Raw genomic sequence first — 27,633 nt, 5'->3', positions numbered from 1 at the left:
ACATAGCTTTGTGTGTTGCAGAGCCTTATAGATAGGCTCTGGTGTGTTGGAAATTGCTCAAATCACAACAGTTACTATTTTTCTGCAGAATGATACTTGAACACCGTGACGTTGGTTCTCCCGCCGTATACGTAATGATGTCACAACAAGAAGATGCTGGATAGCCTCGAGTCGGAGGCCATGGGCAACTAGCAATAGCGAAAATGTCGAAGTGGCACAATTAGGGAGATTTGTCAGATTTACTCTTGCAGGGAGCGAGAATACTTTCACCTGCTCAAGGAAGAGTTGTGTTTAAACTGTAGATAGACACAACACTGGATATTGTAGGTGAGTTCGTCAACACCGAGTTTGCTAGCTAATGTTAGCTAACGTTAGCTGGAGAGAAGATGAGTCGGATGGGGCGCCATTTAAACGTTTTGCGAGAAAAAACATGCTGAATCTCTTGAGAATGGTAGCTTTGTTCTTGAACATGTCGAATAAATACATATCCTAATGCATTGCGTTACACCCAAAATGACTGTTTCAACCTTGTACCGTCAAGTAGTGCGTGTTCTCTGAGCTTCAAAGCTATTTAGCTTGCTAGCTTTTTAGCAAGCTAGTTAGCTAAATATCGATAGCTAGCCATTGTGATTAGCACGGCAACCGAAACAGGAAAAGATTCTGTCATAACGTTTGCTAATTCTAAACTCCCGTTGGTCAAAGGTTTGGTTTAGATTGATGGCCACCAGGTAATGTTTCATCGATGTTTGAGTTTATCCTGAGACCTGAGTCTTCCATCACCGCCACACTGAAAGCCACAGGGTCTTAGTTGTCATGCTGTCCTCGTGTTTTAATTGTTAAAGATAGTTGGGACGTTTATGTGTGATATTAATTTCACAGCAGAGGAAGTTAACGTTAGCTTTGTAACGTTAGCGAAACTAACGTTAGGCTAACGCGTGTTTGCGCAAACCATTGAGATCTGGACATTTCTCAAACAAAGCAATTTAAGTTACAGGATAAAGGACACAACATCGTCATTGTTTTATAAACAGTATCATTATCTTACTATTAATCATAAAACTTCTCTATGACATATCGGTAACTTAACGGTAAAGTTTTTGTTGTCTATTTTGTCTTAACCCTTAACATTAACTTAACCGCCTACAAAAACACATTTACACCCTCATTGTAACCTTACCTGTTTATGTAACGTTGTATTGGAATGCTTAAACGTCTGTATGTTACAAACTGATAAGTCAAATGTGCATGAATCACCATAGTCTCACATATTTAACACACTTCACCATTTGGGAATGCTTTAACATTTGTCATGGAAGTTTGGTTATTATTATAATACTTAGGCATTATAAGGACTGTCCGTGGTTGCAAAGCGATGTCTGTTATGCATTCTGTTAAGGTCACATTGTAGTTCGGTTTAGAGCAAATCATTGAGGGCATTAGTGTTGAGATTGACTGACCACTATGTTGCAGTGGGTGGGACTCCATGTGCTGCCTTTTCAGCTGCCACAATTTACAACTCAATTTTCTACAAATGCACATTAATTTATGTGGCCTACACAGAGAATATGTTACTTTTTCGTCAGATTGAATAATAAAAAAAGACATACTATGATGTATTCCTGAGGAATTCTTTAGGTGATTTTAGGCTGCGTGGGGCAAATTCCTCCGTTTTTAGTTTAAGTTCCCCCAGTCACATCAGCTACCACTGTGTGATTTATTGAACTGCTGTGCTCACATACTGTATGTATGGACAATTAACAGCCATTTGGCTGTGTTATAGATGTAGTGTTGTAGATATTCTAATTAAGTAATTAGGCCACTAGTTAATATTATTGAAGTGTATCACTCAAGAAAACTAGACATGGCAGACAGTACATGCAAATCTTTGTTCAGAACACTATTAACCATGGTCATCACAGCTGCTTTGTAATGTATGTATATACGTTTAAACTGTTTGCAGCAGAATGTTCACTCACAACTTCCTTCCTCTCAACTTTCCCAGATTTCCCAGACTCCAGTGGTCACCATGGCGACAGACATCGGTTCCCCGCCACGGTTCTTCCATATGCCTCGGTTTCAGCACCAGGCTCCACGGCAGCTTTTCTACAAGCGGCCAGATTTTGCCCAGCAGCAGGCCATGCAGCAGCTGACATTCGATGGCAAGCGCATGAGGAAGGCTGTCAACCGCAAGACCATCGACTACAACCCCTCCGTTATCAGATACCTCGAGGTATGTACATGAAATTGTGTTCTGGACAGGGACTTTTCTGGAAAAAAAAGATATGTGTATTTAGGATATGAAATAAGCAATAATCTGTGAAGTTTTGTCACCACAATGTCTTGGTGCGAAACATTCTCATTGTTAAGGATTGGGGTGTGGGTCTGACACAATTCTTTTAATAGCAGGACAAGAGAGCACCAGTAGCCTCTTGTTAAACGTTTTTCATCTCCTGCAGAATCGGCTGTGGCAACGTGACCATAGAGATTTCCGTGCAATTCAGCCAGATGCAGGTTGTTACAATGATGTAAGTACACATGCAACGTCTGATTTATGTTGATTTTGAGTCATCTAATTTGAACTGACAAGCCATATCCTGATCATATAATTTCCATAAAGTGCAAGTAGGATACTCCTTCCAAAGCTGTGCTTTATGCATGACCAATAAGACTTTAAATTGAATGCATTTATCACACATACCTACTGAAACTAGTGTTTGTGCCTCAAAGCTAGAAGGTGAAGATAGTGATGTTTTTGTGTTGCTGTTGAAATGATCATTTAGACTTTGGGGCTGCTTATCAGGGTAGGAGGTGAATGAAATACTACAGAGTATTGTTTCTCTCCCTGGAATCCTCAAGGTATATGACCTGTGTTGTTTTTCTGCAGCTTGTGCCCCCCATGGGTATGCTAAACAACCCCATGAACGCAGTCACTACAAAGTTTGTCAGAACCTCAACCAACAAAGTGAAATGCCCGGTCTTTGTTGTGCGGGTAAGGGATTATTTCGCAATTTCCCATTTCTGGAGTGGCTTGTAACTTTAACATTTTAGTATTTACTATTAGATCAAATATTTTTGTGTTTTACATATCAGAGTATGTTTGTATGTGTTTATGTATCTATTCCTTTTTTGTTGTTGTTATGTCTTGCTGTTGGGCATAGAGCCTGTAATAACGTTTATATAATACGTCATTGTAGTGATATAATTTGTGTTTCCTCTGCATTTGGCATCTTTTCTGAGACAGCTATCAGACAAATTGATTAATTTGTCACTTTATTCCCCCTGCTAGTCTCACTGATTCCGCACCCTTTGTTTTTTCCCAGTGGACCCCTGAGGGCAGACGATTGGTCACAGGGGCCTCCAGTGGGGAGTTCACTTTGTGGAACGGCCTCACCTTTAACTTTGAGACCATTTTACAGGTAAACTCTTTCTGACGCTGTTAATGCAATGGCTGCTCATTTAAAGTGAATAGGCTACGTTCTGTACCCACACATTTTCTGTATTTCGGATGTCTGTACTTTCTTTACCTGGTATGTTCATGTGGTTAAACTGCTCTGTCTCCTTCCCCCAGGCACATGACACTCCCGTAAGGGCCATGACCTGGTCTCATAACGACATGTGGATGCTGACTGCAGACCACGGCGGCTACATCAAGTACTGGCAGTCCAACATGAACAACGTCAAGATGTTCCAGGCCCACAAGGAGGCGATTAGAGAGGCCAGGTCTATACCAAATCTACCATTTTCTGTAGTTAACCCAAGCCTGTTAGTGCCCCTGCAATGTCGGGGATTTGCCTGTAGGGGGCTCCCTAAGTTGCTCTTTGTTCTGGTACACTCCTCCCTCTGCTGCTGTTTTGTTTTCATGTCCTGGATTATTGACGGATGTATGTGTGTGCTGTCGCAACACTGCACTGATTTATCACCTGTGGCTCATGAGTTATTATCATTATTATTATGTGTGTTCTTCTTTTTAAATAAAGAATTGACATCTATTTTTATAAAAGGTTTTGACGACACCTGATAAAACAGCACACAGGCAAGGATTGGCAGTCTTACAGGAATTTTCTCTGAAAGGAGAAAAAAAGTTCCTTAGGTGCCTGAGAGACTCGTACCAGTACAGTAGTTCTCACCTGAAGCTGAGTTTTTCAATTCGGACACACCCCCATAGCTGTCCCTCACTGCCCCAATGTCAGTGCCACACCTCAAGAGTTCCACGTTTCAAATAAAGTTTGGATCTTTAACTCTTGAAGTAAACAAATACTAATCCTGCCAGGTAGTGTATTTAGTATAACTGCATATGCCAGTGCGTATCTCAGTGGCACTCTTATGATTGGTTGAATATCTGACCAATTTCAAACAAGTCACATCTAGCACAATGTTCCAGAAAAGTGGTAATATTGCAGGTTTTTGAGAACTCACTGTGAGTGCACTGGTCTGCCACTGCTGTAGGGGACAGGAACTACCTTTTATGGTTTCATTCAATGTGGTTTAAATGTCATGTCCTACTAATGTGTGGTCCTATTTCAACAACAACGATGCTTCAACAGCACAAAACTTCCTAGCTTGAAATAAGAGGATGTAAGGAACAGTTTTAGGAAGAGTTGTTTTGTGCAAGAATATGTTGAGGCTATTCCAGACGAAGATGGGTGCTAGTTTTACTTGCCTTATAAAGTTTTAATGTTGTTGGGTCTTTGGAAAGCATTAATATGGAATATGTGCTTGATTTTGAGACGGATGGGTTGAGGACGTCTGTTTATTTGGTTTGGTTTACCCTCATTGTGCTTCAGGTCTAGAGTTAACATGTAGTTCTGGTTGTGATCTCTTATTCAGAGTACACGGTAGATTCAGTTTTAACCAAAGCCACACTGGAAACGCAGTAGACATAGACACACGTTCAGACTGCAGGCAAAAGTGGCCCAAATCTGATTTTTTGGGGTGGTCAAGTAACCAGGTTAGACTTCTTCAGAAGTAGGCTAGTGTGAACACTCAAATCTTGCCCAGATCTGATTTTTTCAAAACTGATTTAGACCACTTTCATATGTGGTCCTGAATCAGACCCAGGTCTGATTTTTTTCAATGCGGCCGCAGTGTGAACAACCAAGGCGGATTTGATGCGACTTTTACGTCAATCTACATAGACGTTTGTCACAATTATGAGCGGGAGTTAGCTGATGTCATTGATGTTATTATTCTTTTGTGCATGCGGGTCAGTTCGGAACCGCAAACAGTTCACACTGGAATCTGATATAGGCCACATTTTAAAAGGTAATGTGAACAGCCAAAAAAAAAAAAAAAAATCGGATCTGAGCAAAAAAATCCGAATTGAGCATTAAGACTTGCGGTGTGAATGTAGCTATAGTTTAGGGTCAGTGACAATTGTAAGGTGTCAAGCAGCAGATTCTGACCTCTTTGGAGTCTTGAGGGCAGCTCGCTGGTTCTTCCTGACAGCAATGTTGACAGAGAAGCCAGACTCGGGCACTTCCTCAGTCTTGGTGTGTTGAAGCTGCCAAGGCCTGCTTAGTCTTCCTGCAATGTTGATTTTCTTCCTGCTGTGTCTTCAGTTTCTCACCCACGGATAATAAATTTGCCACTTGCTCTGATGACGGAACTGTGCGCATCTGGGACTTTCTCCGCTGTCATGAAGAGAGGATTCTTAGAGGTATGTTTCTGTTAACCAGTGGAGATGCACTGCACCTATTATAACACTGCAATATCATGCTCTTGTGTATTCTTAAATGAATGGTTGCACTCTGGTTCACTCACAAACAAAATTGCAGCACACACATCCTCTCTTTCTCTGTGTGGCCCCCACCCCACCCCCCAGGAAAACAAAATAACTGCAGAGGGCAAAACACCCATTCATACCATCTTTTCATGAGTTCGCTCGCATTGATCAAAAGGGTTGGTCGTTAGTACCAGTTTTTGTTTTTACCGTGTCATGAGCCATTTCCACTGAGTGTATAATTTGCACAAATGTTGAGATGTGTTTTACCCTTTGCAATTTAATTAGATATCTCTGGATGATGCATTCATGAGAGACTGTCCTGGGTGTTACATTTAGCACTGCAGTAAATTATTGTAGTCAAGATTTTCTTGTTCTATCCTTACCCTTTGTAAACCCTGCTAACTTTGCAATAAGTATTAATACCAAATAAAGAACATAATAAAGGTTTTGATTTTACGTGATAGATATCCTCAATGAACGATAAATAAAAGCTTAAAGCTATTGAAATTTCAATTATTTTTTTTAAAGAATATTAAGTACTAAGGAAATTTAATTTGTTTGTGTTTATCGCTTTTGTGGTATTTGTTTTTATCTGCTTTGTGACATGTCCACACTCTTGGAAGAAGTCCCTTAGTTCTCTCCTTAAGACACTTTCTGGCAAATTTCCTTTCAAAATTACCCGCAAAAATAAAACACATATTTTATAATGTAATGTCAATAACTGAGGGTTATAGTCAGGATATTGCCTCTTGTGTAAGCATATTGACTGCACCTCTTAAGGGCTGTACATCACAATAGTATCAGTGTCTTATTTTCTGGTGTATTCATTTCTATGTGCAATATACAGTGTGTGAAATACACTTATGATACTCCCCCCACCTTAGGTTAAAACCTAGTTTAATATGGGTTTAATTTCATGTTTATGTGGTGCTACTTTCCTGCTACTACCCAGGTATATTTGAATTGTACTAGTTAGTTGGCCTGCTCTAACTGTTATTGGGATTCTATTTGATTTATAGGTAGTTTAATACCTCAAGAACCTAACTTAACTCCCCAACAATTTTCACTACCACACGTTTAAAGCTGCTCTTGGCAAGATTTTTTTTATCATATTCACTGAAACTGACACTGTGCTCCGACAGAACAACATAAATCACCCGGATTTGGAAAGAAACCTGCACTTCTACCTCCACTTAGAGCCTGTTATTTGTTTTGCAAAAAATGGACAGCTCCCAGTTCTTCTGGTCCAATCAGAACAGGGCTGTGTGAGATCTGACTGTCAATCACAGTCTGGTGCGCACTGACGAGCACAAAGTAGATGAGGGGGTGCTTGGTGGTAGTGGGGGAGGGGCATAAGAGTTGTAAACATTCAAAATTTTGGCTAAGTCCCCTCAACCTGTCAGACTTGCCAACTGCAGCTTTAAGGGGGGAAATTCCCTGGTATCTCATACTGCCATTTATTGTTGATTCTTCGTTCACATTTCAATTTAAAGCAATATCAATACATTGCGTATGGACATCAACAGCATCAAACACAAACTAAAAAAAGCCCTTTTTTTTACTTGAAACAAATCAGTCGAACGTTGAAGTTAGCGGTGTTGTTGTATATATGCTAACCTCTTCTAGCACAGTTTCGGCTAGTTTTGAAAGACAGCGCCCCCCTTCTGTCATGGAAAATGACTGTCTAGAGCTAGCTAATCCACTCCACCAGGTGGTTGCCAACTGAGTGTTCCTAGACCATTCTTGGCCGACACTGCCTAGCTTGTTCAGTTAAAGCACGCGAGCCATCTTGCTTTCTGGTCAGGGAATGACTGAATGAGTGTGTGAATGATCTGCAAAGTAACTCCTATGCATTTATCTGCTTTCGCTAACTTAATTAACAATTAGTCAACTTCCTGCATAGAAGTCTAAAACAACATAACATTTTATTGGAATTTATGGGGCACAACAATTTATTCCAGGTGTCTACTTTATCCTCCATTTAGCTTAACATTTTCTTTACTCCACTTCCCAGAAGCACAACTCATTTAGTATTTTTATGCCCCCGTGCCTGCATTGTCCTATGCAAAGTAGTCTTGATATAAATATTTAGGTGGTTCGTGATTGACTATTCAGTATGTTTTCTTTTTCTGTGCATAAACCATGTATGCACATGGATTAGTTTTCTTAGTAGTATCATTAAGAGGTTCAATCATATTGTTATCAAAACTGCAAAATAGGTGTGTAATATAAGGCCCACGTATGGATAAGTTCTTGATTAAATAACTTGTTTGGTGAGCTGCCTGCACTTAGATTACAAATTTCAATTTTGCTGTGGTGGCTTTTTTAAGTTTACACACACACACCTTCAGAGAGAGAGAGAGTACTGTGTAAAAGTCTTAGGCCACCATTAGGTTGTTTTGACAGAAGCATGATTACCACTATTTATTTATCATTTACTATATTAGCATACAACATATAGGAAGAGTAGTTGTAACACTGATAAAGCTACAAATTCAGTGGTGGCCTCAAACTTAAATGATCACGACTGCTGTGTACCTTACACACACACACACACACAGAGAGAGGGCTGTATCATTATGTTACTATTTGGAGTAGTAAAGAAAAATGTAAAGTTAAAATGAATTGGTTAGGACTATATTGTCTTGTAGGAACTGACCATTCCTAGTCTACTTTTTGATATGTACATGGAAAATGTCTGACTGAATAATGCTTGTTTAGATTATTACAGACATAGTCATGATCCACACCAACAATAGGCTATGTTAAAGGAATTTCACTATTAACGTTTATATGACGTGGGGAGAGAGGGTTGGCTATGTAAACCTGGAATGATGCGTAATCTTCCATTGTGGAGCCTACTTGACTGTAGCCTTGAATATGGTGAAGTTCTTTTGCTTGTACAATTGTGAAATATTCCCTGTACAAGTTATTTTAGTTTATTTCCTTGTGCAACTGTGTCATGACTAATTAACTTCTTAAGAAGCAGTCAGTGTGTCTATAATGAACAGTCATCTGATCACTGAAAGATTGAAGGTGCCAGGCCTATCCTTTACCTCTCTCACAAGTGCTTTCAAATGTAAATGTGAATGAATTTTCAGAGACTTTGAGTAGGATAGGCTGTGCATTTTTTTTTTTTTTTTATCTGATTGAGGCTTTATGTAATTGACCAAAGTTTAATCCAACATGTCGGTGTGTACGGTTAGATGGTCTTTGGCGGTTGTCATACTGTTAAGGTGTTTTCCTGAGTACTGCGACATATAACCAATGATTTCAGGTAATTTTAGAGCTACTCTTTTAATAGTCATTAAGGATCACTTAATCAGGTAGTCGAGACATTGAGGAAATTGATTATTAAATTGAGCTGTATGTGATGAGAGTTGCAATAATCAGTGACTTATTTTTGAAATATGTTCATTAACCACTTCTGATGGCAGATCTGTATTGATCGAGATGAGAAACAGGTGAAAAGTTTTTGGCATTTGGCCAGTAGAAAAGTAGAAAACATATATTCTGGTTACCTGTTTAGTTTACAGCAAGGAAAAGAAACTCATAAAATTGACTTTAAAGGACTTCTCTGTGGTTTTGAAGCAGGTGAATTAGGCCAGTGGGTCATAGGGGTCACAGCTGTGATATGCAGTTGGGCAGCATTTCATTTTGATTTTAGGTGGTTTTGCTGCCTCTTGGAAATGTTTTAAGTGTTTTCTTCTGGGATTGGCCCACTCAAAAAGACGTTTTTTTATACACTTCGATCACCTCAGCAATGTTTCCTTGCCTCATACTCATTTTATGACCGGCATGTGAGTCCCTCACTAGCTTCACCTAGAAGAAACATACCATGTTGAGCTACATCTAATTCCTACTCCAGGAGCCCACCGCAAATGTTGTGCCACAACTCGGCTGATCAACTGTTCCGTTGTTAGGGGATCATCAGGTGTGCACAGTGAATTTATAAGGAAGAGGCTCGGAATGTGCTGTGGTCTATCATGTTGCCAAATGTTCGCAGCTATCTCAGACATAAAATAAGCAATTTTTGCATGACGGCTAGTATATTGTCCACTTGTTATAAATAAAAGCTGATCCACTGATGCACTCTCCATTTATTCTTAAGTATGCGATGTTAAGCAAAAACAAACTAAAAATTAGTTTTACTTGTTAGGATTTTACTACTTGATAGTCACACATCAGTTTTTTCCCAGTATGTCAGGGTTATTGTTATTTTTTGCCAGTCCCCATCTCACCCTCTGTCATGTATGCACACTCCCACCCACACACACACACTTGTGATTGATGCTGTATTGATCCCAGGTGAAAATTAGGAGCAATATGCACAAATGTGTTCATATATTGACAAATACAGGGCTGTTCTGTCACAGCATACTATTGTACTGTATTGTACTACATCATACAGTATTGGCTTGGTATGTGGTCTGAGATGGCGGTGTATATTGAAATGATCCCTACCCTCATGAGTTGGATGCAATGTAGATATTACATGAAAAATGTGCATCAGTAATATATTGGAAATACATCTACGCATGCTAAAATGATCTACCAATAATACAAGCTCAGTAGTTAATTCTGTTTGCCAACAATGTGCACTGCTATTTGTGTTCTACTCTTGTCAGTGGGTTTTCTGTAACACTGGGCAGTGTTTGGGCTGTACTGGGCCTCTTTCCAACGTAGACAGACAACTGCAGCATGTCTTCCTCTCTTGGTTCCCAGGTCACGGTGCAGATGTGAAGTGTGTGGACTGGCATCCCACCAAGGGGCTGGTGGTATCCGGAAGCAAAGACAGCCAACAGCCCATCAAATTTTGGGACCCAAAGACGGGGCAGAGTTTGGCCACGCTGTAAGTTAGTCATGGTCTACTGCAATTCCTCAGCTTGTCACAGCATTTCAAGCATATGAGATGCCAGAGTAGAAGAAAGTAAAAACAAAGTCATTAAAACGAAAGAGAGGATTGAAAATGTCTTGAAGCATGAGGATTCAAAATGGAGTATGTAGGAGCCTCTGTTAAGCCGTTTGTTAATTTAGACATGTTTTTCCAGTCACGCCCACAAGAACACCGTGATGGAGGTGAAGTGGAACCAAAACGGCAACTGGCTTTTGACGGCGTCGCGTGACCACCTGTGCAAGCTTTTCGACATTCGGAACCTGAAAGAGGAGCTGCAGGTCTTCAGAGGCCACAAAAAAGAGGCCACAGGTATGTCTGGGGCAAGTGTGTGTTTTTGAACTGCAATTTGCTGTGTGCGACTCTCAGTGTTTCCCACAGAATTGGATTAAATTTGTGGCGGTAGCTAACTTGGACAACGGGAAGGGGGGGGGGAATTAAGATCGTCTTGGTAGTGTATAGGTCTAATTGAGTGCCTGTCACTTTAAGACGTTTGAGGGAACCCTTACAATTGTAACACAGTTGAAAGGCTGCTGATGTGTGGATGCAATTCATAACGTTTTCTACATAGTTAAAATAAAGGTTCGTACTTCTCCTTGGGACAAGCACTTTTGAATTTTGGAAAACACTTTTCCATTTACATCGGAATTTTGCAAACATTCAGTGTCAGAGTCAATAAAATGTGCCCTTCAACGAAATTGACAAGCAGCTGTAAGTAGGATAAGCATGCTAAATTCGACATCCGGCGGCCGATTTTTATTTCGTGGCGCCCCACCACAGATTAGTCAATGTATGGGAAACACTGGACTCTGCTCATGAAAAGGTATCCCAATGCGCTGTATTCTGTTCTTGTAATGTGTTTTTCTTGCCGTAGCTGTGGCCTGGCACCCTGTTCATGAGGGAATGTTTGCTAGTGGGGGCTCAGATGGATCCCTGCTCTTCTGGAATGCAGGGTAAGAGTACTATAAACACGAGCCACACACAATTCACCTCATTATTCATCTTACGAACATTTCTCAGTCCTTCTCGTGTGGTTTTTGAATAGCTCAAGGTGTTCTTTTTATATATTATTTTGTTGTTGAGATAGCTGTTGGAACTGAAACTTGTGTTTGTGTGTTGCCAGGGTTGAGAAGGAAGTTGGTGGCATGGAGATGGCACATGAGGGCATGATCTGGAGTCTCGCCTGGCACCCACTTGGTCACATCCTGTGCTCTGGTTCCAACGACCATACAAGGTTAGTCCCAGTAGGTCTGCATAAAGCACTCAGTCACTGAAGGCAGTGCAATTTACTGTACTGATAGGTAGTAGGAGTATCTACTAATAACTACTCTTGAGAAGTCTTGGTAAACCACCAAGTGATGTAAAATTGACCTAAAATTGTCTCTTTTGTCTTCAGCAAATTTTGGACCAGAAATCGCCCAGGAGACAAAATGCGCGACCGGTACAATCTGAACCTGTTACCAGGGATGTCAGAGGATGGCGTGGAATACGGTGAGTGTGTTTGACAGAGGTATCGCTGAAGGTACATGGACTGTGGGTGTATGGTGCCTAACCTGGTTTTCATTGGGTTTGCAGATGACAATGAACCCAACAGCTTGGCTGCCATCCCTGGCATGGGAATCCCAGAGCAGCTGAAAGTGGCCATGGAACAGGAGCAGACTAGTAAGCACTAAAGCACATTGTCATTTCTCTGTATCTGTTGCTTTGTTTCTCTTTTTTAATGGCTCACATCATTTCTTTAATCATATAATCACCTCTGACTTTCATGGTGCTACCAGTGCACAGCCATAGTCAGTCTAGAACTTGGACCATACCTTGACCAATCCAGAGAGGCTAACCTGCTGTTGTTTGCCATCTTCAGATAAAGAACCAGCAGCTGAGGCAGAGATGACAATCCCAGGGCTGGACTGGGGAATGGAGGACCTCATGCAGAAGGACCTGAAGAAAGTTCCACAGAAGAAAGTGCCCTACGCCAAACCTATCCCAGCCCAGTTTCAACAGGTAAGAGTGCCAGTACCCCAACCCTCCCCGGTGCCTGTTTCTGTTTGGTTCTTTGGGTCCGGCTGCACTTGCTGCCATTGCTCTGAGGTATTTCTCACATGCTCCCACACACTCTGCTCCCTGCCAGGCCTGGTCAGAGAACAAGGTGCCTGCCCTCCCCACTCCTGAGATGCCAAAAGAAAGGAAGGATGAGAAGAAGGTAGATGGAAAAAAGAAGACCCAGGCAGAAATAGAGCAGGAAATGGCTGCTCTACAGTACACTAACCCAATGCTGCTGGAGGTGAGTATTCCACAGACACGCACACACATACACGCACACACAGACACATTATTTCAATATGCAATAAACATTAATTATATTTATTTTATGCTAAACATTGAATGCTTCACTGCCTGGTTTATGTTATGTGTTTGTGATAATGATGGAAGCCCTTGGGTTCTAATGTGACTCCTCTTCCACCCTCTTCCCAGCAACTGAAGATTGAACGGATGGCTCAGCTACAGTCCGAGCAGGGCATGCCTCCCCCTGGTGGTCAACCTGGGGCAATGCCCCCTTTCCCCGGCCAGGGAGGACCGATGCCACCACCTCCCCAAGGCTTTCCCCAGAACATGCCCCCACAGCAGATGCCCCCACCCAACATGCCCCCCATGGGTCCAGGGGGAATGCAGGGTCCCTTCATGCCGCAGGGCCCCAACATGGGGCCTCCAGGGCCACAGGGCCCTCCGCAGGGCATGATGGGACCTCCAGACTTTCATGGCCCCCAGGGCATGCAGAGGCATCCGGGGCCCCCCAGGAACATGGGCCCTCAGGGGCCCCACGGCATGCCTCCCGGCCCGCGGGGGATGCAGGGGCCTCCCCCCGGTGGGATGCAGGGCCCGCCTGGTGGCATGATGCCTCCACGGGGCATGGGGCCCCGAGACAGTCAGGGGCCACCACAGGGAGGCATGATGCACCAGGACATGCGGGGCCCAGCGCCCCACGGTAACATGATGGGCGGCATGATGGGGCCTCCAATGGCCAGTCCACCCAGGACTCATGGCAACATGCCCGGCCCAGGAATGGGCAACATGCATGGCATGGGCAACATGCCAGGACCTCCCCCTGGGGGAATGCATGGACAGGGACCTCCAGGTCACATGCAGGGACCCCCTGGGAATATGCAGGGCCCTCCCGGGAACATGCAAGGACCTCCTGGAAACATGCAGGGCCCACCCCCATACATGCAGCAGGGTAAACCAGGACAGTTCAATCAGGTAATCAGTCATGGGAAAGTAAGCCAGAGCCTCAAAGTAATAGCCATGTGTATAAACAGTCGTCTTCTATAGCTATAGTAATTGCAGTCGTTGCTCATCTGTGTCTTGGTATCTTATATGTAAATTGTGTTTTTCAGGGAGGACAGAATCCCGGTCCACAGTCAATGATGCATGGAATGGCACAGCAAGGACCCAATGGTAAAGACAATGAAGCTCTGTGGAACTCCTTCGTTTTTGTCCTGTGTTCCTTAGTCTGTCTAGACATGTGTACATGGTTGTAATGGACAAAAGTAACCAGTTTGTCACTTCTCCTATTTCCTATTGTTCGATCCCTTTCTCCCAAGGAGATGGTTCCCGGGGGCCTCCCAACCACCACTTGGGTCCGCCGCCTGATCGCCAGGGCCCCGGAGGCCCAGGGGGTCCTGGCCACGGCCCTGATGGAGGGGGCCCGTACTGGGGAGACTCCAGGGAGGGCCGGCGCGGCCCACCCGAGTTTGAGGGCTCCGACGGCGGCTTCCACGGGCGCGGTGCGGACGAGGGTTGGAGGAGAGGGGGTTCTGAGTACCAGGGCGACCCCAGGAGTCACCGCGGGGGAGCCTCGGGTAACTGGGAGGGCCAGGAGAGGTACCAGCGCGACGGCGAGTTCAGGGGTCACGACAGGTAGCTTGCATACTTCGCTCTCTTCTGTTTCCACTTGTAGGCCATGATGATTTGGAGTGTGTCACAGTCATGAGGGGGTCCTGTGATCCTGTTGTGCTACTCATCTGCTAATGTCACACAAGCACGCACATAGACACACGTAGGACGGCACATGTGCTGAATGTCACTGACCGCTTTGTGGTCTGCAGGTTTGATGTCTATGAGGGCCCTGGGGAAGAGTTTGAGCCGAGAAGGAGAGGCAGAGATGACGGGTCAGTTGTTTGAAAAAGACTGCTTTACCCCAGTCCTTCATTCACTGAACGTTAGCACTCCTCTTTTGAGACAGACTAAAACTGGGCATCCTGCACTGCCCATACTTAATTTACACTCGTAGTTCTCCCAGTCCGCTGCACCACCCTGACATTTTGGGGAGGTGTGGAACAAGACCAGTCATCACTGATCATTTAAAACACAGAACAGCTTCCTAATTTCCAGTTCAAGGCACAATTAAATCCCCCTTCTTTCTTTTTGCTGTGTGAAGTTGTAAATGTTTTCTAAGCGGGGTGCGGCTGCTCTTGTGCACAGGTTCCGGCGGGGAGGACCAGGAGGCCCCCAGGGGCGCGGTGGCCGGGGCTTCCCTGAAGAGTACGGAGGCGAGGAGGGCTTCGAAGCCCAGGAGGACGTTGGCCAGGGCTGGGAGAGTCGAGGACGAGGTCGGCCACGCGGAGGAGGACCACCCCGCGGAGGTCAGTTCACAAACACCACAAACTGCACTCTAGATCCACTGTGACTTCTCCTCCTCCTCCTCCTCCTTCACCCCCTCACTAGGAAATCACGCAGGAAAGGGCTACCATTGGCCCTTTTCCACTATGGGGTAAAACCCCGGTGTCTGGGGTAAAGCCTCGGACTTCCTCTATTGAAGTCGACCCTGGAGTAGGGCAGGGCCGAATTGGGGCTGAACCGAGGACTTTTGGAATTGAATACGATGCATCAATAAAATCGGAGAAATTTTAACAGACCGCTAGCATTGGTTTAGGGTTGCATAGCAATAGAAGTTTCCTTATTTGCTTATATTTGTGACGAAAAGCGATCTACAGATATATTAAAACTTTTTAAAAGAATGAAGGATACTGCTTCTTACCAATTCATGACTTGTTTAAATGTCCTTGTAATTCATTTTACGTATGCTCGTGGTGTAGTTGCATAGCACTGTTTAGAAGTTTCTAGCATTATTAGCTAATGTCCCCGATGTTACAGCTCCGGAAACACGGCTACGCACCGGTGTTTAAGTCCGGGGATAAAGCCTTGGGCCACAGGTGTCCTTAACACCAGCACCTGTATCTAACTCGCGCCACAATAACCTTTTAACTCCACTCCTTTTTTTGTTTTTTGGTTCCCTTCTCCTCCCATCCCCTCATAGCTCCCTTCTGTACTTTTGCATGTTTGCTTGCCTTCAGTGGCCCGGAGTGTAGCGGCACATTCTTAACGGGTCATCTTTCTTCTCAGGAGGTGGAAGGAAGGGCTTGCTCCCCACCCCTGACGAGTATCCCCCTCACTATGAGGGAGGAAGAAACCAAGAGGGCTGGGAAGGGGGTAGAGACCCAGGTAAACCTAAACGCTAAGGGCTTTGTGCTGTGTGCCATAGTGTGAGTGCTAAAGACAGCTAACTTTTCCTTTTGGGGAGGGTGGGTAGTGTAGTAATGTAGGGGAGTGTTGATGCATAGATAAGGTAGTGTAGATAAGGCTAGATAAGAGAGGGTGGTTAAGATAGGCCTGTATCATATAGTTTGTGCTCATGCTGGTGCTTTACTGAGACACAGGGTTCACCCTTGGAGTATGGAGTGCTCTGCTCTCTACCTGTGTATACTGATGTTGCTCCTTGTGTTGCATTGCTTTTTTGGCTACCAAGTCCTATGGAATTGAAAACCATCTTGTGTGTGTGTGTGTTCCGGCTGGATGTGTGTGCGTTTTTGTGTGGGCACATTTGATTTGTGTGTGTGTGTGTGTGTGTGTGTGTGTGCATTTGTGTGGTATGTATGTGTTTGGGTGCGCGTTTGTGTGCGTGTGGATGTTTATGTAGGTCATGAGGGCTACAGAGACGGGCCACGTCAGGATCACCACGACAGCCCATCGCCTGCTGGCCGAGAGCGCTCTGGCTCTCTGCAGGGCATGGATATGGCGTCCCTGCCACCACGAAAGCGTCCGTGGCATGACGGCCCGGGCTCCAACGAGCAGGACTCTCCCGGGGCCGGGCCAGAGGACCGAGGAGCAGGTGAGGGAGACGCACCCCCACATAAATGTTCCTTTTCCTACTGGCTACCCCAAATGCAATCCCACTTAGGTTTATCCTTAATATGGTCTTGCTCATATGTTTGGAGGTTTAAAATAATGGCAGGTTAATAAAGTATTGGCTTCCAAAATAAGGCATTTTTAAGAATGCAGGTGGGGAAAAAAAACACAAAAATATTGTAATTGAACAAAAAAAAAAATCTGGAAAAAAAATTGGATTCTGTCTGATTAGACATGGAATGACCCGGTAGTCTGTATTGGTGATAGGGATGTAACGGTTACCGGTGTAACGATAAACCATGATCAAGTTCTCGACGATAACAATTACCGTTTTGATTTTAATTATCTCAATTACCGCGGTGCGGAAAACCTGTGTGGAATTCTTCCCAGCATCATCCGAGTCCCCCAAAGTAGGCGCACAGGCGCAGCATGCAACGTGGGCTTGTTATGTGTTTCAAATCATGTGCCATTGCTATGCATATCTCAGGATGACTGCAAACACAAATAAACCTAGCTATATGTGTGGATCTGTGGTGCATTCACAGGCCTACTCTCACAGGAATGGTTCTCTGTTGAATCTACCAAATGTATAGGACAAGTGGCATAACACTTTTGAACGTTTTAACTTTTTACCATTCGTCTATGAATGCACAGTTGCCTACTGCATCTTGAAAGTTTGTTGTGATAAACACTTGTGGCATCTACTAGGCCACAGCGACAACTTGTGACAGCCATTCATTCACGATATGTTGTAAAATATTGAAATTGTCGGAACTTTACATAGGCTAGTTTAAACTGTAGCCTAGGCTTTTCTTGTCACCCATGCCTGCTTCATTTATCCCAACCAGAAGGGACAAATGAAACATTACTCACATTACGCTTTTATTTAAATAATTCCTGAACGGTTTTGTTTAGAGCTGAAAATGCTGAATATATTTGACAGAGGACAGATGAAGGTTGCTAGTGACAAAATATTAACTTTCAGTGTGGCCCGATCTTTTTGTAAATTACGTTTAATTAAAAAGTGTTTAGATCATCCCGGCTCTCCCTTATGGTAGGCTAGTTGTGAGCAACAGGCATGCACAAGATATAGCTTCAGTCAAAGGAGTTGCAGCTTTATTTAGTTTCAACAATTCACTAACTTTACCTCAGTCGCCAGCCAATCTGACTTCCTTTTGCATATGCGTTTTCTCACTCCCTCTGCACTAACACGCACCAAGTAACAAAAAGGGGGAGCCTTTTTCTCTTAAAGGAGCCACACCACTTTTATGACAAGACACTATGCTATTCTGTTGACTCCGAAACATTTTCAACACATTCGAAAATCACTGCGGTAATACGGACAACAGTGATCATTTTGGTCACTATAATCGTCATGTTAAATTTTCATACCGTTACATCTGTAATTGGTGACTAATTTGCTGATTCTCCTGTCTCAGGTCGACCGCCCCCACGAGAAGAGGGTGGCTACGGACCCCCGGGGCGAGGGGGCCGAGGAGGCTGGGGCCGGGGAGGCGGCTCAGACAGGGGCGGAGGCGGCCCCGGCTCGGGACCAACCACACGCCGCGGGTCCATGCGGGGCGGCCGCGGTCGATAGGACGGCGAGAGCCCGGGGCCCCTGAGGACGGAGGAGTGGACGGCGCTGAGAGGAGCCCGCAAGACTCCCGGACACCACAGACGCCCAGGGCTCTGACCACGGGTAGGAGAAAGGGTGTTTATTGGACATATGACGTTTCCCTTTCCCCGGCAACGTGATGGGCGTGGCCCTAACTTTTCACTCTGGCCGGTTCCTCACGTGAGGTGATGGGTGTGTCGGACTGCTGGGCTCCTTGGGCCTACTCGTGGTGACTGAATGAAGTGAAAAGCTGAAGTCCACTGCTCTCTCAGAGAGGAGTGGATGTCTGCCACAGACCTCTGGACAATGTGCACCCCTCACTCTAGCTGTTGGACTGATGGCTCCATGTCCTTTTGTTTGTCTTTCTTTTTTTTTTTTCTTTTCTGTGTGCGTGTATGGGTTTTTCAGCTGGTTGGTTATGGATGAGTGAGCCTAAATGGTGTGGTGCTCTGATGTCGGTCAGTCACACAATGGGTTCTTTCGTGTCAGAACTTTGTGTATGATGCAGAGCACGGCACAGCTCACGTGCCAGTCACTGTTCAACGTGCCCCCACCGGCTGCCGGCTGACTGGTGCTCTAACCCAGCCACCTTCTCCTTGGACTGATGTGGACCCTTCAGACCTCCATCTCTGGCCCGAGCCATGTCCGTCCAGAGGAAAAATGACTTCCAGGCTGAACATGAAATGAAAATTCTGAAAACGGCCTCTAGCCACTCTGTCCCAGCTGGGGACTCTGTTCAAATTTTCCTTTTTGTGTAAAATAATGGAACAAAATTATTCTGTAACATTACCAGGCCACTCATGAGAATCGAGGCTGCTGGCTTTGTTTCTAAATGTACAGTTTGTCAAGAGATTGTCATCGTTTTTTTGTATGAGACAATAGAATTTGTGCAAAATTTGTATAAATTCATCAGTCTGGTTTTTTGTTGTGTGTATGTCACCAGATAAAAATGGTAATGTTTCATCATTGAAGAGAATCTATCTGTTAGCTGCAAACACACATGGAATATACAAGCATGTTCCTCTGAGATGGAGAAACACAAGTTCACATTTTTGCACCCTTTTATGCATTGCATTCTTATGTTATAGTGGATGCTTAATTAAGATTTCACCAGATTAAGTGAAGAAGAAAAGATTGAATGAGAACCAGTAGGCATTTTGCAAGCGCCTTACATAAAAGCAGTTCACTTCATCCTTGCAGGACATCACCTATTGTACGACTGCACATGTAGAAAATAGTCAACACTGTAATTGGATTGTCAGAGCAATATAACATTTTCCGCAGTGCTCAAGTCTTAACTCAATCTGTTAGGTTTTAAAATAATTTGCCGCAGATCAGATTGAGTCTTGTAGTACAAAAGTTGTGAAAACCATACTGAAGAATAATAAAACAAACTAAATATGTGTCTTTTGCAACAAAGTATGAACATAACTCTGATATAATATAGAGGGAATGCACAGCAGTCTGTAGAAAGAGACCTGAATTCCTGTAGCATAGCAGCTCTTTTCCATTTGATTGGGGGCAGCAAACACAGAAAGTTGCTAGGTTGGTAATCTCCGCTCAGAAAATGGCAGAAGTGTCGTTCCTCACGTTATGCGGTTATGTGCCATCAAAATGATTTTGGAAATGTTAAGGTAAAAAAAAAGATTTCGATTTTTAAGATTGTATTTAATGACTTCAATGACATTTCAAATTCCACTCAAAGACAAAAAAAGAGGACAAAGTCCAGCTCCAGCTGCCCTAATCAACAGAGTGTTGAGTACGTTTGTTGCAAGATAGCCCTTTTCTACATGTTCACAAAGAATGAGAACTTTGACCCAAATATGAGGAGGTAAACAACAGCGGTGTATGATGAATTATAATCAAATGAACGCACATCATGAAAAGCCTAGTTTAACAGTGAATAAGGTGCTTTCTAACCTCTTTGAGTGAAAATAGACTTGTCGATGTAGAGGAACACACCTCTGTTGATGTGTCAGAGTTTGGTAAAGCAAACCAGAAATGCCATACAGGTCTGTTTGGGGAAGTCTTCATTTTTTACTGAAATGAGTTTTCTTTGGCTTCCTACTCCACCATGAAGTACAACATAATTATTTCAAGCATATATCTAGTGGTCTATTTTCCCCTTGAGTGGGCAACAGAATTTATGCACAAGTAAGACCAGCATTCTGAAACTAACTTTATTTTCTCACTCCAGTATTCAGCAACCCTAAACTGCAGCTTATATTACTGAGATGGTGCTGAAAGATTCTATTATTTAAACCAGGTCAGCTACAACAATTCAAAGAAAAACACCAGGAAGCTTAGGCAGTCAGACAATTAAGCCTAATACAAACAGTAAATAACTCATGAATCTAGATTACAGCATTTCACTTCGAGTGATTGCGGAGGCATTTTTCAGAAACTGATCATTGCAGTCTTTATTATATCAACATGCTCTCAAAAGGTCACCACACTGAGATTCAACTCGTTTTCACATTGGCGGCCTTATGTCAATAGTAAGGCTACATGTAGGTAGGCCTAATGGTTCAAACGAAAGTTTCCTTCCCTTCAGAAAATGCAGTTTTAATAGTTTATGGAATGTCACTTAAAAGGAGACATCACAGTTTCTACAGTTCTTGCACAGGATTCAAGTCCGTAGGTCTAACATGCTGGTAACACTTTTTTCAAAACATGGTCCCTTTAATAAGTGGAAATTGCCCCAGAGTCAGTACAGTAGCGCAAGGGTATTACAAGTTGCTATGAGAAAATAGGTTATTTAGGTCTAGACATCGGCGTTGTTTCCCTGCGATATAGGGCTTTGAAAAGAGTCCCAAAGTGCCATCCAAAATAGCTTAGATCAGAGCGCACGGTACGCATCCTCCAAATTAGTCCACAACCTCATATTAAAAATAGGTCAGATTGGCATGGTTTTGCCGGTTACAGTTCTTTTGATGGCTGACGCTGCCATTCCACCAACAAACCGCATGCCTGCAGTCCCACCAGGCAACAAGGCAACCACATAACCCACGATTGCGGCTATCTGAAAGGCTGCTCCCAGTGCTGTGAGTATTGTGCTATGGAGGCTGAGCGCCGCGTAGAGAGTACCTCCTAGAGAGCAGAGGTAAACAACTGCTCCTGGCGTCGGTGTTGCAATGAGCTTGCTTGGTCCTCGCAGTATTGCTGCTCCGAGGAGAGCAAAAAGGGAGCCTAGAGACCAAAGAAGCGCAAACTTCCGTGCTTTCAGCAAGAGTAAAGGCGCATACAAGGCTGAGAGTCCAAAGCACAAAGCCGAGAAGAAAATACAGGTCCCAAAAGCAATGAGCCTCTGCGAACGGCTCATACCCGGCAAACAAGGGTCTGGTTCGGAGGACCATGGCCAGGAAAATCCGCTGCTTGTCCCTTGGCCTGTAGATCCGCGGCTACTAGAATTGGAAAATGGACTTGACCACTTCCCAAACCAACTCCCAGGAACTGACGCCGATTCATCTATGTCTATTGTTGTGCTAGAACTGGACTGAGATATCGTTTTTGCACCTTTTGACTGCGCCAAGTACTCTTGTAGTTGTCGATTCAACTCTGCCATGTTTCCTCAAGTTGCTGTAGGAGGTGCATGGATGGAATGATAACAGGAAGTTGTCAGCTAATGCACAGTCAGAGCAGAGCCCGAATGTTCCTACTCTCTGGTCAGCGCGACCTCCAGTAGGGGTTAGATCATAGACAGTAAACGAAAGGGTTAGATAGATCCTATGGATAGATCCGGTTAGATCTTTCAGCGCAGTTCCACTAGCAAAATTAATTGTTAACCTAGTTAGAGAATGTCTACTAAGCGAAACCAGAGAACCAGAATAGGACGGGCTCTGTCGAAACTAGAGAAGGGGTTAGTTAAGGGCGATACATGGCCTATTCCACACACAAAACAATAACATAAAAAAGTAAAGGAGAGATTAGATTTCTCTGCATCAGAAACATTTCAAAGACCTTGCACCTTTATTTTGACGACAACCTCAACTGCAGATTGCCCATTGATCGGAAGTAAGAGCCGGAAGTGGAGGTCAACAACGAACGATAACGAATTCGAAATCGGGCGGTCTAAGCTCAGGAATGTGGTCACTGTAAACTTTCTAAAACATAATAATGGGAAATTCTGAAGATTTTCAGCGTCAGTTTGCAGCTCTCATGAAGAATATTTTACATTCTGCGGTTACTGAAACGACAAAACTTTTCGAGAGCGCAATGCATGAAATGAAAACAGAGCTCATGTGGATAAGAAAACAGAACGATAAAGTTACAGATAATGCTACTATTTGCTCAAAACAGGGGGGATGTATACCAAACTGTCAAGGAAATCCATGCAAACGAGATATAGGCGTACAATGTGGTAAGTAAGCTTAGCTGATCAAAGTTAACTCCAGTTTCTGTAGCCACTGCTAGTTAAAAGGCTTTAGCTAGCCGCTCATTAGCTTATCATGTCACTAATTTAACATGGTTGGTTAGTTGTCACAGATTTTTAGTTAAACATTGTAACCACAATGGAGTCAGAAATGCATGATCTTTAACATTGCGAAGGTCATCCACGTCATGCTGGCCAACTTGCATACTGATAAATGCATCTCTTGAAACTGGATTGATACTGGAATGCTAGTTGTGATGTGAAGACAGCACATGTTGGAGATTGTGGGGGTCTGTGGTTACAGTGTCAGGTCTCTGGCATGCCTAGCTAATATGTGACGGTTTGGATAAAAACTACTGCAAATATACCATGGACAAAAGTATTGACCTCGAGACACTTTATAATTGAATTCATTTGTTTCATTCAGACTTGCCACAGGCAAATCAATTAAAGTACCACAAACATGAGAAACCAGCCATTCTGAAGAGCTCAGTGAATTTCAAACATGGTAAACCATAAAGACACAGTTGGATGAGTTTGGTGTGGAAGACCTTGACTGGTCCGCACAGATCCCTGATCTCAACCTCATGAAACACCTAAATTGGGATGAGCTCATGGAGATTGCCAGGTCTTCTCATCTAACATCAGTGTCTAACCTCCCACAGACATTCTCTTAAATCTTGTGGAAAGCCTTCTGAGAAGAGTTGTTATAGCTTTCTATGCCTGCATTTACTATTCGTTGACACAAACATTTGGGCATTTGTAGGCGGTATGCCATGCTGTTGGAGGTGCAAACAAAAGCTGAATCACCATTGATATCACATAGAAAGGGGTCAAGGGTATAAAGTATTTTGTTGTGTTTATTTGTATAATGAAAGCACAGTTTTATAGCTATCCATGTGTGTTCACATCTGGCTCATTGGCTATCATTTTGGTAACTATAATGAGCTATTTGACTAAACATATTGGAAGGTGCCTAATGTTGAGTTACTCCAGGCTAGATTCAGATGTTAATCACTCCTATGAAATATTGATATTGTTTATCCAAAGTTAGGTGCCTGTTTCGAAGTTAACTGATAGTCAAATTAATCAAAACTCTATTTTTTGCACCTCCAAAATTATAGCGTGTTTTTTTTAGTGGTCTGTGTCGTGAGCTTGTGTGAAAGAATAGGGTGTCATAAAAGTTCCTAAGTAAGCATTTAATTGTCTCTCTCACAAGAGAAATTTGTCTTGGGCACACAAGGAGCATCGGTGATACATACACAAAGATTTTTACATAGACATACATAAAACATGAAACACATGGTACCCCCCCTCCCTCCACAAAAACCCTATAGGTGTAAAGGACAGGTGTCCTGATGTTTTTGTAGTGTAGTAGTATAGTTTATAATAGACTTAGTACTGTACACTATACATTAAAGTATACATTATAGTATATACAGTAGTATAGTGTACACTTTATTTTAGCTGTGTGTGTAATGGTGGCCAGTTCTTAAGATAGCTGCACATTATGTGTTAAGCAAACCTCCCTCCCAACACCTCCAGTAAGGGATGCTGTTGTCCTCAGTACGACTAAAATTAAGGCAGTTGTGTAATAGTTATTTTCTCCTTTGACAGCAACACCCACCCTGGTGGAGGAGTCCAACAGCTCTTCACAACATGTAGATATAGACAAAAACAGACTTTCAGATCTATTCCCAGGTTTCCTGCAGGATGAAAACCAACAATTTACATTGCTTTTTATTAAGCCAGAGGTTAGTTGTTCTGTTTAGTACACAACCTGTAAATACAGTGTATAAGACTTAATTTAATCTATATAACTTAATTTATACAATTATATATTAGAATACTCAGCATGAAATGCATTTTACCCCATAGTAAAAGAACAGTTATTCACTGTGTTGATCTATGTGTGTCTGTCTGTCTTTTTCTGTGTATTTTGAAGGAGCCAGACATGTGTGATTACACCCCTGCGTGTCTCCTGCCGAAGCTTGCAGACAACCAGCCAAGGCCCATTCTGGTACAGCACATTGAGGCCCCAATTATGAATCAAGAAACTGGACTGTTGTTAGGCAGGCTGTCTCCATGCAAGGGCCTTACAGATAATCCCACAGCCCCATCTACCCATAATCACACTGCGTCCCCACCTCAGTCTGTGCAAGAGCCATCTGCACCTGAAACTCTACAAAGCCAAAAATTAAATCCTTTACAGGAATTCCATGCCTCTGTAGACCCTTTGCCTGACAGAGTGGAGGAAAAGCCTGTCCTGCTGCTGCAACCACCCACACCTACATCATACAGTACCCAGAGAGATGCAACCGATGGAAGCATATCTGCTGCACCAAAGGATGTAGCTAAAGTGAGCTATGGAGATCAGCCCAGAAGGTTAAGTGCTAGGAAGTCAAAGTCAGTATACCGCCGTGCAGTGGATCTAGAAATCCCACAACCCAGTTCAGAAAATATCCCACAAGCAAATGACGCCATTTCCCCCACACGCCTTGCTCCTGCTGAAGTTCACAAGGAAACGAGCAAGAAGAGTTCCAAGCAGCTTAGCAGGAACCAGATTGATAAAAATCAAAATGACCGAGAACAACATCGCACAAACAAAAGACAAAAGAACCAGTGTGAAGTGTGTGATCTTGTTCTCAGCAGTTCCTCTGCTCTGAAGCACCACTGGAAAGTTCACGGAGCAGAGAGAGACAGTGTCTGTTACAGGTGTGGGAAGATTTTTCCCAATGATAGAAGCCTCAAATGTCATCTGCGTACTCACACATTGGGCAAGCCTCAGTCCTCGGAGGATGTTGCTACTCTAGAAATAGAGCCAGCTGATAGTGACATAGATCAGGAAAGCTTGGGATTACACCAAAATACACATCAAGATCAGCCTAGACGGTTAAGTGCTAGGAAGTCAAAGTCAGTATACCGTCGGTTGGTGGATCAGGAGACGCCTCAACTTCAGGCAGAAAATACCCAGCATAGGAATGACACCAGTGAACCCACATGCCATGTTCCCACAAAGATTCCCCAGAAAACAGAGAAGAATTCTGAGCAACCTAGCAGAAACCAGCTTGACAAACATGAAAATGACAGAGAAAAACCTGACATGATCAAAAGACAAAAGAACCAGTGTGAAGTGTGTGAGCTTGTTCTTAGCAGTGCCTCTGCTCTGAAGCATCACTGGAAAGTTCACAGAGCGGAGAGAGACAGTGTCTGTTACAGGTGTGGGAAGATTTTTCCTGATGATAGAAGCCTCAGATGTCATCTACTTATTCACACATTGGGCAAGAGTAATCAGCAGCCAGAGGATGCAGCTACACCAAAAACAGAGCCAGCTGACTGTGAACTAGATCAGCAAAGCTTGATATCACTTCAGAGGGTTAATCAAGATCAGTCTAGAAAGTTGAATGCTAGGAAGTCAGTATATCGTCGGCTGGTGGATCTGGAAACTACTCGACCCAGTCCAGAGAATATCCCGCAATCAAATGAACCAAGTGCTTCCACTTGCTATGTTGCCACAAAGGTCTACAAGAAAACAGACAAGAGTTTCAGACAGCATAGCAGGAACAAATCTTACAAGAACCAACCTGGCAGGAACCACAGACACAAGAACCAGTGTAAGGTGTGCGGCCGAGTCCTCTGTAGTGCCTCTTCTCTGCTGCACCACCAAAGAGTCCACAAAGGGGAGAGACCCTTCGCCTGTGACGAGTGTGGGAAGGCTTTTTTTGACAAGAAAGGCCTCAGACGTCACCTTCTTATCCACACATTGGACAAGCGTAATCGTTGCTCGGAGGATGTAGCTATAACAAAAACAGATAATGTAGACTGTGAAATAGATCAGCAGAGCATGAGATCACTTCAAAAGACTAATCAAGATCAGCCTAGAAGGATAAGTGCTAGGAAGTCAAAATCAGTATACCGTCGCCAGGTGGATCTGGAAGCACCTCAACCCAGTTCAGAAAACATCCAGCAAAGCTCTGCTCTGCTGCACCACCAGAGAGTCCACATGGACAGACCTTTTGTCTGTGACAGGTGTGGGAAAACGTTTCCTGATGAGCAAGGCCTCAGACGTCACAGTGTTATTCACACAAAGAGGCGTCACCAGTGCTTACAGTGTGGTAGAACATTCCTCTATCGCTACCTACTCACCCATCATCACCAGATTAAACACACAGATGAAAAGCCGTCTCCCTGCAGAGTCTGTGGCAAACGCTTTGCGTCCAAAGCGTCGGCGGCCGCTCACATACGCCTGCACTCAGGAGAAAGGCTTCACAGCTGCATTGTGTGCAGTAAGGAATTCGTAGAAGAGAAGTCGCTGAAGATTCACATGCTGAGACATGGAGAGAAGTCGTACAGTTGCCTGACTTGTGGCAAACGGTTTGTGAACCGCTCCGATCTGAAAACGCACGAGCGCATACACACTGGGGAGAAGCCTTATGAGTGCAAGATATGTGGCATGTCATTCAGACAATCATCGCACCTTCGCTCTCATGTCAGTAATCGACACAACCATTTATGACGAGTATCATAGCACAGAAAAATCATTAGAGCAAAAATGTGTAATTAAGACATTCCGTGTAATAATATACACACAAACACAATGGTAAAAAATTGATACCCATTAGCTCATGCCCAACTTACTTTATATATACATACAGCTAAAATCTATTTTATTTTTATTAAACTCTAAATGAAATACACCCATTCTTGTTTTGTTATTTGCATTTTTAACTTTTGTTTTATTAGTTGTTTTTGAAATGGACCACATGTGTCTGGATTAAATATGGTTTGATGATAAATATGTATCACTCCTTTCATTCTTTCACGTAGGACATGTGCATTGTAGTAAC

General features: G+C 43.5%; 3 protein-coding genes across 6 annotated transcripts; 2 read left to right on the top strand and 1 right to left on the bottom strand.

Annotated features, from left to right (window-relative positions):
- The first annotated feature begins 121 nt into the window (after positions 1–121).
- On the top strand, positions 122–19,382 carry wdr33 (WD repeat domain 33). 4 transcript variants are annotated; one of them, XM_048247165.1, is made up of 23 exons: positions 122–327; positions 2,003–2,230; positions 2,457–2,525; positions 2,885–2,989; positions 3,321–3,416; positions 3,569–3,720; positions 5,559–5,656; positions 10,448–10,574; positions 10,774–10,928; positions 11,491–11,569; positions 11,740–11,850; positions 12,013–12,107; positions 12,192–12,278; positions 12,478–12,617; positions 12,745–12,897; positions 13,089–13,871; positions 14,009–14,069; positions 14,219–14,531; positions 14,720–14,782; positions 15,096–15,256; positions 16,017–16,115; positions 16,591–16,782; positions 18,239–19,382. In XM_048247165.1, exons 2-23 carry the CDS (start codon positions 2,027–2,029, stop codon positions 18,394–18,396), a joined length of 3,501 nt encoding a protein of 1,166 aa, XP_048103122.1. In that variant the 5' UTR covers positions 122–327; positions 2,003–2,026; the 3' UTR covers positions 18,397–19,382. The 4 variants fall into 4 exon arrangements, with proteins under 4 accessions (XP_048103122.1, XP_048103113.1, XP_048103131.1 ...); XM_048247156.1 differs by having other exon boundaries at positions 14,216–14,531; XM_048247174.1 differs by lacking the exon at positions 14,720–14,782 and having other exon boundaries at positions 14,216–14,531.
- A 679-nt stretch (positions 19,383–20,061) lies between these two features.
- On the bottom strand, positions 20,062–22,203 carry sft2d3 (SFT2 domain containing 3). Its single transcript, XM_048259404.1, has one exon. The coding sequence runs from the start codon at positions 21,977–21,979 to the stop codon at positions 21,311–21,313; it is 669 nt and encodes a 222-aa protein (XP_048115361.1). The 5' UTR covers positions 21,980–22,203; the 3' UTR covers positions 20,062–21,310.
- Positions 22,204–22,226: 23 nt separating this feature from the next.
- LOC125304879 (zinc finger protein 585A-like) lies at positions 22,227–27,510 on the top strand. Its single transcript, XM_048259396.1, has 3 exons — positions 22,227–22,774; positions 24,404–24,540; positions 24,732–27,510. The coding sequence occupies exons 1-3, from the start codon at positions 22,531–22,533 to the stop codon at positions 27,300–27,302; spliced, it is 2,952 nt and encodes a 983-aa protein (XP_048115353.1). The 5' UTR covers positions 22,227–22,530; the 3' UTR covers positions 27,303–27,510.
- The last annotated feature ends 123 nt before the right edge of the window (positions 27,511–27,633 follow it).

This window comes from Alosa alosa, chromosome 1 (assembly GCF_017589495.1).
Source record: "Alosa alosa isolate M-15738 ecotype Scorff River chromosome 1, AALO_Geno_1.1, whole genome shotgun sequence".
Classification (NCBI taxonomy): Eukaryota; Metazoa; Chordata; class Actinopteri; order Clupeiformes; family Clupeidae; genus Alosa; species Alosa alosa.
This window is presented reverse-complemented; position numbering and strand designations above follow the sequence as displayed.